The sequence below is a fragment of the Cervus elaphus genome, chromosome X (genome assembly GCF_910594005.1).
Source record: "Cervus elaphus chromosome X, mCerEla1.1, whole genome shotgun sequence".
Taxonomy (NCBI): domain Eukaryota; kingdom Metazoa; phylum Chordata; class Mammalia; order Artiodactyla; family Cervidae; genus Cervus; species Cervus elaphus.
The window spans coordinates 88,704,630-88,716,888 of record NC_057848.1 but is presented as its reverse complement, the minus strand read 5'-3'; the positions used below and the strand labels follow the sequence as shown (position 1 = coordinate 88,716,888).

At 42.0% G+C, this 12,259-nt stretch overlaps 1 protein-coding gene across 1 annotated transcript; it reads left to right on the top strand.

The window, feature by feature from the left end:
- Positions 1 to 3,234: 3,234 nt before the first annotated feature.
- On the top strand, positions 3,235 to 4,332 carry LOC122690151 (lysM and putative peptidoglycan-binding domain-containing protein 4-like). Its single transcript, XM_043897166.1, has one exon. It carries the CDS (start codon positions 3,262 to 3,264, stop codon positions 4,153 to 4,155), a length of 894 nt encoding a protein of 297 aa, XP_043753101.1. The 5' UTR covers positions 3,235 to 3,261; the 3' UTR covers positions 4,156 to 4,332.
- The last annotated feature ends 7,927 nt before the right edge of the window (positions 4,333 to 12,259 follow it).

Genomic DNA, 12,259 nt, shown 5'->3' with positions numbered 1-12,259 from the left:
GGCGGCGGGCCTAAGATGGCAGAGGAATAGGACAGGGAGACCACTTTCTCCTCCACAAATTCACCAAAAGAACATTTGAACGCTGAGCAAATGCCACAAAACAACTTCTGAATGCTGGCAGAGGACAAGAAGCACCCAGAAAGGCAGCTCATTGTCTTCAAAAGGAAGTAGGACAAAATATAAAAGATAAAAAGAGAGGCAAAAGAGGTAGGGGCAGAGATCCATCCTGGGAAGGGAGTCTTAAAAAGGAGAGAACACCAGGAAACACTCTCACTGGCGGGTCTGTGGCAAATCTTGGAATCTCAGAGGGCAACATAACCAGGAGGAAAAATAAATAAATAAATAGTTAAAAACCACAGATTACGTGCCTAATAGCAACTCCCAGCGGAAAGGCAGCCTAGATGCTTGGATCCACAACTAGCAAGTGGAGGCTGGACAGGGAGTCTTGGGCGGCATTGCTTAGGGCAAGGACCAGGCCTGAAGACCCCGAGAGCAATCTGAGGGAACTAACTTGAGATAGCAACTCAGACTGTGGGATAGCCAGTGAGAGAGGAAAAAAAAGAGAGAGAGAGAGAGAGAGAAAGAACTATCCCGCAACAAGCCTTAACCTAAGACACTGCAAGACTTGCTCACAGAACAAAGGACTGAGCAGAGCTAGCCGGCTGAGGACTGATCCATCCCCAGCTGGAGACAGACATGTGAGGGCAGCCAGAGCTGGAAGGGAGCAATCGCGGCCCCAGAGAGGCATCCTTTACCAAACTGCAAGCAGGCTTCATTGTTAACCAAGACTTCTTGGGATTTTGAATGGTTGACAACTGCTGGGAGGGTCGCAGCCACAGATCAGCTCCCCAGAAGAAACACACAGCACATCTGAGAAGGTGCACCCGTTGTACACGCAGAAAACTGAGCAGCTGGGAAAGGGGAGGGGATAAGACACACCCCCCGACCTGGGGGTGACTGCTGTCACCAAACACCTGGCCAACTGAGCTGCTTGGGCCTGGGAAGGGCACAAAATGCAGGCCCACCAGAGTCAGCCCCTTTGTGGAGTACCCGAGAACCTGAACCTGAGCGGCTTACACCTGGGAAGTGCACGCAACCCAGGGCCCACCTCAGACAGTTCCTGGCAGAGCAACCTAGAGCCTGAGAAGTGTAGACCATGAAAGTACACATGCCCTGAGCAGGGGCAAACCCAGTGCGGCTGAAACACTGTGAGCACTCCCCACACACGCCAGTGATATTTTTTTTCAGTGTTCCTCCCTCCCCGCAGCACAACGGAACAAGTGAGCCTAAATAAGTTACGACCTTTGCCCCCTTGTGTCAGGGTGGAAATTAGACACTGAAGATACCAACAAACAGAAGAAGCTAAAATAAACACAGGGAACTGCTTTGGAAGCGACAGGTGCAACAGATTAAAACCCTGTAGTTAGCACTGACTACATAGGAAGGGGCCTATAGATCTTGAGAAGTATAAGCCAGATCAAGGAACTATCTGAAACTGAACTGACCCCACACTGTCCGCAACAGCTCCTGGGAAAGTACTGGATATATTTTTACTATTATCATTTTTTAAATTATTTTTTTTTAAGTTTTAAGTCCTTTATTACTCCTTTAATTTTCATTTTTATAACCTACTATTACTTTGCAAAAAATACCATATTTTTAAAGCAAAGTTCATAAATACATTTTAAATTTTTTGTGACATTTTTTTTTGTATTGTATTTTTGAGAATCTAAGCTCTAGATTTTTAATCTTTGCTTTTTGGTATTTGTTATCAATTTTGTACCTTTAAGAACCCAATCTTCAGTACCCATTTTTACTAGGGAGTGAGATTACTGGCTTGATTGCTCTCTCCCCCTTTTGACTCTCATTTTTCTCCACCAGGCAGCCTCTATCTCCTCCCTCCCCCTTCTCTTCTCTACTCAAATCTGTGAATCTCTTTGCGTGTTCCAGACTGTGGAGAACACTTAGGGAACTGATTACTGGCTGGGTCTGTCTCTCTCCTTTTGATTCCAGCTCTTCTCCTCCTGGTCAGCTCTATCTCCCTCTTCCTTCTTCTCTTCTCCATGTAACTGTGAGCCTCTCCAGGTGTCCCTCACTGTGGAGAAGCTTTTCATCATTAATGTAGATGTTTTATCATTGGGGATGTATAGATGGAGAAGTCTTGAGGCTACTGCAAGAATAAGACTGAAAACCAGAGGCAGGAGGCTTAAGTCCAAAACCTGAGAATACCAGAGAACTCCTGACTCCAGGGAACATTAGACAGTAAGAGCTCATCAAAAGCCTCCATACCTACACTGAAACCAAGCTCCACCCAAGAGCCAACAAGTTCCAGAGCAAGACATACCACGCAAATTCACCAGCAACACAGAAACATAGCCCTGAGCTTCAATTTACAGGTTGTCCAAAGTCACACGAAAACCCATTGACATCTCAAAACTCACAACTGGACACTTCATTGCATGCCAGAGAGTTAAGAAACAAGAAAAAAGTCAAATAAATAGCCTAACTCTACACCTAATGCAACTAGAAAAGAAATAAATTAAGAATCCCAGGGTTAGTAGAAGGAAAGAAATCTTAAAAATTAGGGCAGAAATACATGTAAAAGAAACAAAAGAGACCACAGCAAAAATCAACAAAGTTAAAAGCTGGTTCTTTGAGAAGATAAATAAAATTGACAAACCATTAGCCAGACTCATCAAGAAACAAAGGGAGAAGAAACAAATCAACAAAATTAGAAATGAAAATGGAGAAATCACAACAGACAACACAGAAATGCAAAGGATCATAAGAGATTACTATCAGGAACTATATGCCAATAAAATGGACAACTTGGAAGAAATGGACAAATTCTTAGAAGAGTACAACTTTCCAAAACTGAATTAGGAAGAAATACAAAATCTTAACAGACCCATCATAAGCATGAAAATTGAAACTGTAATAAAAAAAAAAAAAAATTCCAGCAAACCAAAGCCCAGGACCAGACAGCTTCACAGCTGAATTTCTACCAAAAATTTAGAGTAGAGCTAACACATATCCTACTCAAACTCTTCCAGAAAATTGCAAAGGAAGGTGAACTTCCAAACTCATTCTTTGAAGCCACCATCACCCTAATACCAAAACCAGACAAAGATGCCACAAAAAAAAAAAAAAAGAAAAGAAAGAAAACTACAGGCCAGTATCACTGATGAGCATAGATTTAAAAAAAAAATCAGGTGGCGGCAGCGGCGGGTCTCGGTGGATCCCGGGTGCTGAGTTAAGGAAATGAGGCAGAAGGAGGTGATAACCAAGACCTTCCAAGGCCCAGCTGTGGTCTGTAGGACTCCGACAAGCCACATTTACATGTTTGAGAATGGTGTTGAGGACTCCGAGGACTCCTCTGAGGAAGAGTCCCACCGAGTGGCCCTGCGGCCCCAGGGCAAGGAGGGCCAGAAGAAGGGTGCCCACCACCCTCGCCGGTCAGGATCAGGGGATGTGGTGCTGCTGCAGTGGGAGCTGGCCCAGGGGGACAACCTCAACAAGCTCGCTCTTCAGTATGGCTGCAAAGTTGCAGATATCAAGAAAGTCAACAACTTCATCAGAGAACAAGACTTATATGCTTTAAAATCTATTAAGATTCCAGTGAAAAACCATGGGATCCTAACAGAGACCCACAAAGAACTCAGACCCCTCCTGAACTCATCTTCAGAGACCAGAGTGACCTTCGAGGAGCAGCCAGACCCAGACAGAGCAGCTGTCAATGCCAGTGCCTCATCTAGCTCACTGACAGATTTCTTTAAGGGCATTGACCAGAATATTGAACATGCAGTTCAGTCAGAAATGTTTTTGAGTGAAAGTTACTCCATAGAGACCTCCAGTCAGCCACTGCTTCCTGCTCCTCCAAAGACACTGACAAATGGTGCAGACTGTGGGATTCAGTGGTGGAATGCTGTTTTTATCATGCTTCTAATTGGAGTTGTTTTACCAGTGTTTTATTTAGTCTATTTTAAAATACAAGCTACTAGTGAGACCCCTAGTATCTTGAACACAACTGCTATCCCTAATGGCTCCATGGCAGGGAATGCAGTTCCAGGGCAAGCCCCCAGATTAGCAATTCCAATGCCAACCATCCCCTCTTCAGACAGCCAGTTCAGTCAGACCACTCATGGGGGGATCTAGCTCTTGTTTCTAAGGAATCAGGCCAGCTTTAGCACTTAGGCTTCCACTGATGTTGTCCATATCTTAGCATGCTGCATTTTTTTTTTCTGTGAAATATGGACAGATTTCAGTAGTCACCATTATGTTCTCAGTCACATTCATCATGGGGAGTGGACTCATCCAAGCCTGTGGGAGCCAAAACATCAGCATTCTCAGCCTCTTACATCCAGAGAAGAGCGACAGGAGAGACGTTTACACATGGCAAATGCTACTCCTTGAAGGCATTTAGTGGACTGGACTTGTGTGTCTTCACAATAGCACTGTTGGCCCTCAAGTTGGACATGCTTGGAGGGAGATGAATGGCCTTGGCAGATGGACCTGCATATGGGAGACCCTGGTGTCAGCTTTGTCTGTCTGTGTTGCTTTGTCCACTGTCTACTATGGAGGGATGCTGCCGCTGCTGCTAAGCCACTTCAGTTGTGTCCAACTCTGTGCAACACCATAGACGGCAGCCCGCCAGGCTTCCCCGTCCCTGGGATTCTCCAGGCAGGAACACTGGAGTGGGTTGACTGGCTCTGAAAAATGATGTTTTGTATCTCTCCAGCAAAGACAGTGTGCAATAATGAGGTGCCGCCCTGTTTCAGGGCATGATACATTGCAGTTGTAACAAGCCCTGCTTCACATTTATACCCAGATAGCTTTTTTATGTCGTATCTAGAATTTTGAAAGCCCTGGATCTAAACTGTTGAATATTGAGTAGATAGCAGTTCTGTTCCTCATAATTTTAGCGCTCCTTAATCTGACACACAGGCACATTTTAAGTTCTTCATGGTGCAGCCGGCACTTCCTGGCCAGAACATTTTAAGGCCATGGCCCAGTTTCACCTGAGGACCTTTTCCATGGTGATTGCTAACTGGATTCCCCAAGTCAGCATCCTTGGAGGGAGCTGTTTCTGATCTGTGTCGAGTGAAGTAGGTATAGGGAGAAAGATGAGTGCCTTATCACCCAGGTCCCAACACATGACATTTCTAAGACTGAGCAGTCACCAGCCCAGCATCTGCTGGCCCCCATATGCTCCTGGCAGAGTGGTGCAGGGAGAATGGATGTACTTGCTCTGCTTCCTTGACCCCATTCTTAGGACTTCTAGAGTCATAGAACAGGATTAGGACTCAGTCACCTTTCTTTGGGTGAATACAATGTAGCTCATGATGTTAAAATACTGAACACAATGAAGAGCCTAGAGGTGACCCTTGTTGTGGAAGACCATAAAAAGAGAGGCCTGAGGTTTGCCCATCTTCTCTGACGAGGCCACAGCAGTGTTAAGTTTGGAAGCTCGTGGAGGGCCTGGTTGGCCTCTGAGGCCTTACTGTTGTAGTAAGGGTGACTGGGGTGAGGGTAGGAGCCTTGGTCCCATGGAGGAGTGGAAATTGGCCAGGGTGGCTGAGCCTTGGAAAGGTCTGCCTCCAGGGAGAAAAACATGATGCACAAATGCTGAGCTTTGGGTAGGTTTAAGGCATTTGACACCTTCAGCCTAGAGATCAATTTAAGAGAGCTCATGTAAGAAAAGGGGAATGTGGTGGATGAGTACTTGAGATGGGTTTTCAGTTTCTCCTCTCAATTATGTGAAAAACTGTTTTGCCCTGGGTTCAATTAGCAAATTTAAATCTTAAAACTAAAAGTCAAGCTGGTCTTAAAGTGAACTTGTGAATCATTGCTACAGGAAATGTTTTGATCATATAAATGCCTTTCTAGTCAAGTGTTTGTGTGCTGTGCCCAAGGACCACAAGTTTCTCTAACATTTTGTTACCATTAAATTCACAAGGCAGGATGCAGACTCATGAGAAAAAGATTTTTGCCAGGCAAAGAACTGTATACTTTTTTCAAGTGGAATAAAATAATTTCTTCTGTGAAGGAAAAATATAAAATAAAAAAAAAATTTTAAAAATCATTAATAAAATTCTAGCAAACAGACTCCAACAACATATTAAAAGGTCATACATCATGACTAAGTGGGCTTTATCCCAGGGATACAAAGATTCTTCAATATCCACAAATCAATCAATATGATACACCACATTAACAAATTGAAAGATAAAAAAAACACATGATTATCTCAATAGATGCAGAGAAAGCCTTTGTCAAAATTCAACATCCATTTATGAAAAAAAGAAAAAAAAACAGAAAGCAATCATAGAAGGAAGAAACCTCAATATAATAAAAGCCATCTACAATAAACCCACAGCAAACATTATCCTCAATGGTGAAAAACTGAAAGCATTTCCCCCAAAGTCAGGAACAAGGCAAGGGTGCCCATTCTCATCACTACTATTCAACACAGTTTTGAAAGTTTTGGCCACAGCAATCAGAGCATAAAAAGAAATAAAAGCAATCCAGATTGGAAAAGAAGAAGTAAAACTTTCACTGTTTGCAGATGACATGATCCTGTACATAGAAAAAGCTAAAGACTCCACCAGAAAATTACTAGAGCTAATCAATGAATATAGTTAAGTGGCAGTATATAAAAATAACACACAGAAATCCCTTGCATTCCTATACACAAACAATGAGAAAACAGAAAGAGAAATTAAGGAAACAATTCCATTCATCACTGCAATGAAAGAATAAAATACTCAGGAATAGATCTACCTAAAAAAACAAAAAACCCTATATATATATACATATATACAATATATATGTGTATATATATATATATAATATCTGTAAAACACTGATGAAAGAAATCAAAGGGGACACAAATAGATGGAGAAATATACCATGTTCATGGATTGGAGGAATCAATATAGTGAAAAAGAGTATACTACCCAAAGGAATATATAGATTTAATGCAATCCCTATCAAACTAACAACGGTATTTGTCACAGAACTAGAACTAATAATTTCACATAAGCAACTCCTGCAGCTCAATTCCAGAAAAATAAATGATCCAATCAAAAAATATAAACAGACTTTTCTCCAAAGAAGACATACAGATGGCTAACAAACACATGAAAAGATGCTCAACATCACTCATTATCAGGGAAATGCAAATCAAAACCACAATGAGGTACCATTACACACCAGCCAGGATGGCTGCTATCCAAAAGTCTATAAGCAATAAATGCTGGAGTGGGTGTGGAAGAAAGCGAACCCTCTTACACTGTTGGTGGGAATGCAAACTAGTACAGCTGCTATGGAGAAGTGTGGAGATTCCTTAAAAAACTGGAAATAGAACTGCCATATGACCCAGCAATCCCACTTCTGGGCATACACACCAAGGAAACCAGATCTGAAAGAGACACGTGCACCCCAATGTTCATCGCAGCACTCTTTATAATAGCCAAGACATGGAAGCAACCTAGATGCCCATCAGCAGATGAATGGATAAGGAAGCTGTGGTACATATACACCATGGAATATTACTCAGCCATTAAAAAGAATTCATTTGAATCAGTTCTAATAAGCTGGTTGAAACTGGAGCCCCTTATACAGAGTGAAGTAAGCCAGAAAGATAAAGACCATTACAGCATACTAACACATATATATGGAATTTAGAAAGATGGTAATGATTACTCTATATGCAAAACAGAAAAAGAGACACAGATGTACAGAACAGACTTTTGGACTCTGTGGGAGAAGGTGAGGATGGGATGTTTCGAGAGAACAGCATTGAAACATGTATATTATCTAGGGTGAAACAGATCACCAGCCCAGGTTGGTTGCATGAGACAAGTGCTCGGGCCTGGTGCACTGGGAAGACCCAGAGGGATCGGGTAGAGAGGGAAGTGGGAGCGGGGATTGGGATGGGGAATACATGTAAATCCATGGCTGATTCATGTCAATATATGACAAAACCCACTACAATATTGTAAAGTAATTAGCCTCTAACTAATAAAAATAAACGAAAAAAAAAAAAGATATGTTGGGCTGGAAGAAGCACAAGTTGGAATCAAGATTGCCAGGGTAAATATCAATAACCTCAGATATGCAGATGACACCACCCTTATGGCAGAAAGTGAAGAAGAACTAAATAGCCTTCTGTTGAAAGTGAAAGAGGAGAGTGGAAAAGCAGGTTTAAAGCTCAACATTCAGAAAACTAAGATCATGGCATCCATCCCATCACTTCATGGCAATTTTATGTGGAAACAGTGGAAACATGACTGACTTTATTTTTTGTGGCTCCAAAATCACTGCAGCCATGAAATTAAAAGATGCTTACTCCTTGGAGAAGGAAATGGTGACCCACTCCAGTATTCTTGCCTGGAGAATCCCATGGAGGGACGAGCCTGGTAGGCTACAGTTCACGGGGTCGCAAAGAATCAGACACGACTGAGCTACTTCACTTTCACTTACTCCTTGGAAGGAAAGTTATGACCAACCTAAGTAGCATATTAAAAGGCAGCGACGTTACTTTGCCAACAATGGTCTGTCTAATCAAAGCTATGATTTTTCCCATAGTCATGTATGGATGTGAGAGTTGGACTATAAAGAAAGCTCACTCCAAAGTGAGTTTTTTCTACATTATATCACCTGTCTCCCATAAAGAACAGGACTGGATATTAGAATTTGGTTTTTATTACTGATGGAGAATGTCAGGAGGGAGCCACGAAAACCCACACAATTTAAATAAATCTATCTAATAACTATTAGACAGAAATGTTTAGGGGTCATATTTGTTGTGTCAGTGGCTTGATGTCATCTTTTGTACAGTGATGCTAACAAGAAATTCAAAATTCAGAAAGTGTCAACAAATAGAGGTTCATTAGTAAAATATCTTATGAGCCAGAAATAAAATAATTAAAAAAAAAAAAAAAAAAGAAAGCTGAGCACTGAAGAACTGATGCTTTTGAACTGTGGTGTTGGATAAGACTCTTGAGAGTCACTTGGACTGCAAGGAGATCCAACCAGTCCATCCTAAAGGAGATCAGTTCTGGATGTTCGTTGGAAGGATTGATGTTGAAGCTGAAACTCCAATACTTTGGCCACCTGATGCAAAGAGCAGACTCATTTGAAAAGACCCTGATGCTGGGAAGGATTGAGGGCAGTAGGAGAAGGGGACGACAGAGGATGAGATGATTGGATGGCATCACTGACTCAATGGACATGAGTTTGGGTGAATTCCAGATGGACAGGGAAACCTGGCGTGCTGTGGTTCATGGGGTCCCAAAGAATTGGACACGACTCAGCGAGTGAACTGAACGGAAGATTGTATTGCTATAAACCTCCTCCCTAGAACTACTTTTGTTGCATCCCTTAGTTTTTGAGTCATCATGTTTTCATTGTCATTTGTTTCTAGGAATTTTTTGGTTTTCTCTTTCACCTCTTCAGTAACCTGTTGGTTATTTAATAATTTATTGCTTAATCTCTGTGTGTTTGTGTTTTTTTACCCTTTGTTTTTCCTGTAATTTTTATCTATTCTCGTAACATTGTTGTCAGAAAAGATGCTTTATACAATTTCAGTTTTCTTAAATTTGTTGAAACTTGATCTATGACCCAGATGTCGTTTATCCTGGAGAATGTTCCATGTGCACTTGAGAAGAATGTATATTTTACATGTGGGTGGAATGTCCTGAAGATATCAGTTAGGTCCATCTGGTCTGATGTATATTTTAAGACTTGTGTTTCCTTGTTAATTTTCTGTTTTGATGCACTGTCTATGGGTATAAGTGGAGTGTTAAATTCCCATACTATTTTTGTGTTACCGTTGACTTTCCCTCTTATGTCTCTTAGTGTTTGCCTTATTTATTGTGGTGCTTTTATGTTGAGGGCATAAATGTTTGCAATTGTTATGTCTTCTTCTTGGATTGATCACTTGATCATTTTGTATTGTCCTTCCTTATGTCTTATAATATTCTTTATTATAAGATCTATTTTGTCTGATATGAGAATTGGTACTCTGGCTTTCTTTTGATTTCCATTTGCATGGAATATCTTTTTCCATCTTCTCACTTTCAGTCTATGTGTCTCTAGGTCTGAAGTGAGTTTTTTGTAAACAGCATATAAATTGGTCTTGTATTCATTCAGCCAGTCTGTGTCTTTTGGATGGAATATTTAATCCATTTACATTTAAAGTAATTAATAATATATATTTTCCTACTGGGCTTCCCTGGTGGCTCAGATTATAAAGAATCTGCCTGCAATGCAGGAGACTTCGGTTTGATTCTTGGGTCAGGAAGATCCCCTGGAGAAGGCAATGGCTACCCAATCCAGTATTCTTGCCTGGGAAATCCCATGGACAGAGGAGCCTGGCAGCCTATGGTCCATGGTAGCAAAGAGTTGGACATGACTGCATGATTTTCACTTCACTTCCTTGTATGTTACTTACTGCTTTTCCCTTGCTGCTTTTAATATTCTTTGTGTTTAATCTTTGTTAGTATGATTAGTATGTATCTTGATGTGTTTCTCCTTTGGTTTATCCTTTATTGGACTCTCTTTGTGCTTCTTGGAATTGATTGACTATATTTTCTTTCCCATTTTAGGGAAGTTTTTTTTACTATAATTGCTTCAAAAATTTTCTCAGACCCTTTCTTTTTCTCTTCTTCTTCTGGGAGCCCTATAATTCAAATGGTGGTACATTTAATATTGTCCTCAGTTCTTTTAATTATTTTTCCTTTATTTTACACTTCAGTTATTTCCACCATTTTATCTTGCAGCTCACTTATCCATTCTTCTGCCTGTTATTCTGCTACTGATTCCTTCTAGAGTGTTTTTAATTTCATTAATTGTGTTGTTCATTTCTATTTATTTCTTCTAGGTCCTTGTTAAATGTGTCAATTGATTCTTGAATTTTCTCCATTCTGTTTTTGAGGTTTTGGATCATATTTACTATCATTACTCTGAATTCTTTTTCAGGTAATTTGTCTATTTCCACTTTTTTTATTTGGTCTTGTGAGTTTTTAACCTTATTCCTTCATTTGCAAAATACATTTCTGTCTTTTTGTTTTTTCTAACTTATTGTTTGATGTCTCCTTTCCCCAGGATTTAGGATCCTAGTTCTTCTCTTTGACCTCTGTCATCAGTCAGTGAGGTTGGTCCAGTGGTTTGTGTAGGCTTTATGTTGGGAGGGACTTATGCCTGGGTTCTTGTGGGGGAAGGTGAGTCTTCTCCCCTCTGATGGACAGGGTTGTGTGAGGTGGTGTGTTTTAGGGTGTTTGTGGGAAGCCTCTCTGCTGATGATTTGGTTTGTGTTTTTGTCTTACATGTTGTTTGGGTGAGGCATCCTGCACTGGGTGCTGCTGGCAGTTGGGTGATGATGGGTCTTGGATGCAGGTGGGGGCTTTCATGGGAGTTCTCACTAATAAATACTCCCTGGAGTCAGGAGTTCTCTTGCAGTCCAATCGAGTGTCCTGGACTCAGAGCTCCCATTCCAGAGGCTTAGGCCTAACCTCTGGCCAGGGAATCAAGATGCCACAAGATGTTTGTTATAGCATTAGAGGAGATTAAAGCAAACACACACACACACACAAAACAAAAACAAAAAACAAACCCCAGACAAATGGTAAATGCAAAATCAGAGAAATAATAACATAAACAAAGGAATGTACACATATAAACACACACAAACAAAACCAAAACAGGGGGGGAGGAGCCAAGATGGCGGAGGAGTAGGACCGGGAGACCACTTTCTCTCCTACAAATTCATCAAAAGAATAACCGAATGCAGAGCAAACTTCACAAAACAACTTCTGATCGCTAGCTGAGGTCATCAGGCGCCCAGAAAAGCAGACCATTGTCTTCGAAAGGAGGTAGGACAAAATATAAAAGATAAAAAGTGAGACAAAAGAGCTAAGGACGGAGACCCGTCCCGGGAAGGGAGTCTTAGGCGGCCTTGCTTGGGCTAGGGTCCGGGCCTGAGTGCCCTGAGGACAATCGGGGGGAGCTTCTGTGAGGTGCCAACTTGAACTGTGGGAGACCAAAGGAGAGAGAGAAAATTGACCGGCCGGAACACACTGCCGGCCGTTCGCAGAACAAAGGGACGGGGAAAGTCCCGAGAAGAGCTCGCAGGCTGCGGACCGGCCCAGCGCCGGAGGCAGGAGGCAGGGGGGAGGGGAAGGTCGCGGCGAGACACAGGGCGCAGGCACCCGACCGGCGCGGGGCGGGGACTGGGGCTGGGGACGCGGAGGGCGGA

Bases quoted from the DNA above. Each gene is read 5' to 3' on its own strand.
- LOC122690151 (XM_043897166.1), top strand. From the start codon at position 3,262: ATGAGGCAGAAGGAGGTGATAACCAAGACCTTCCAAGGCCCAGCTGTG.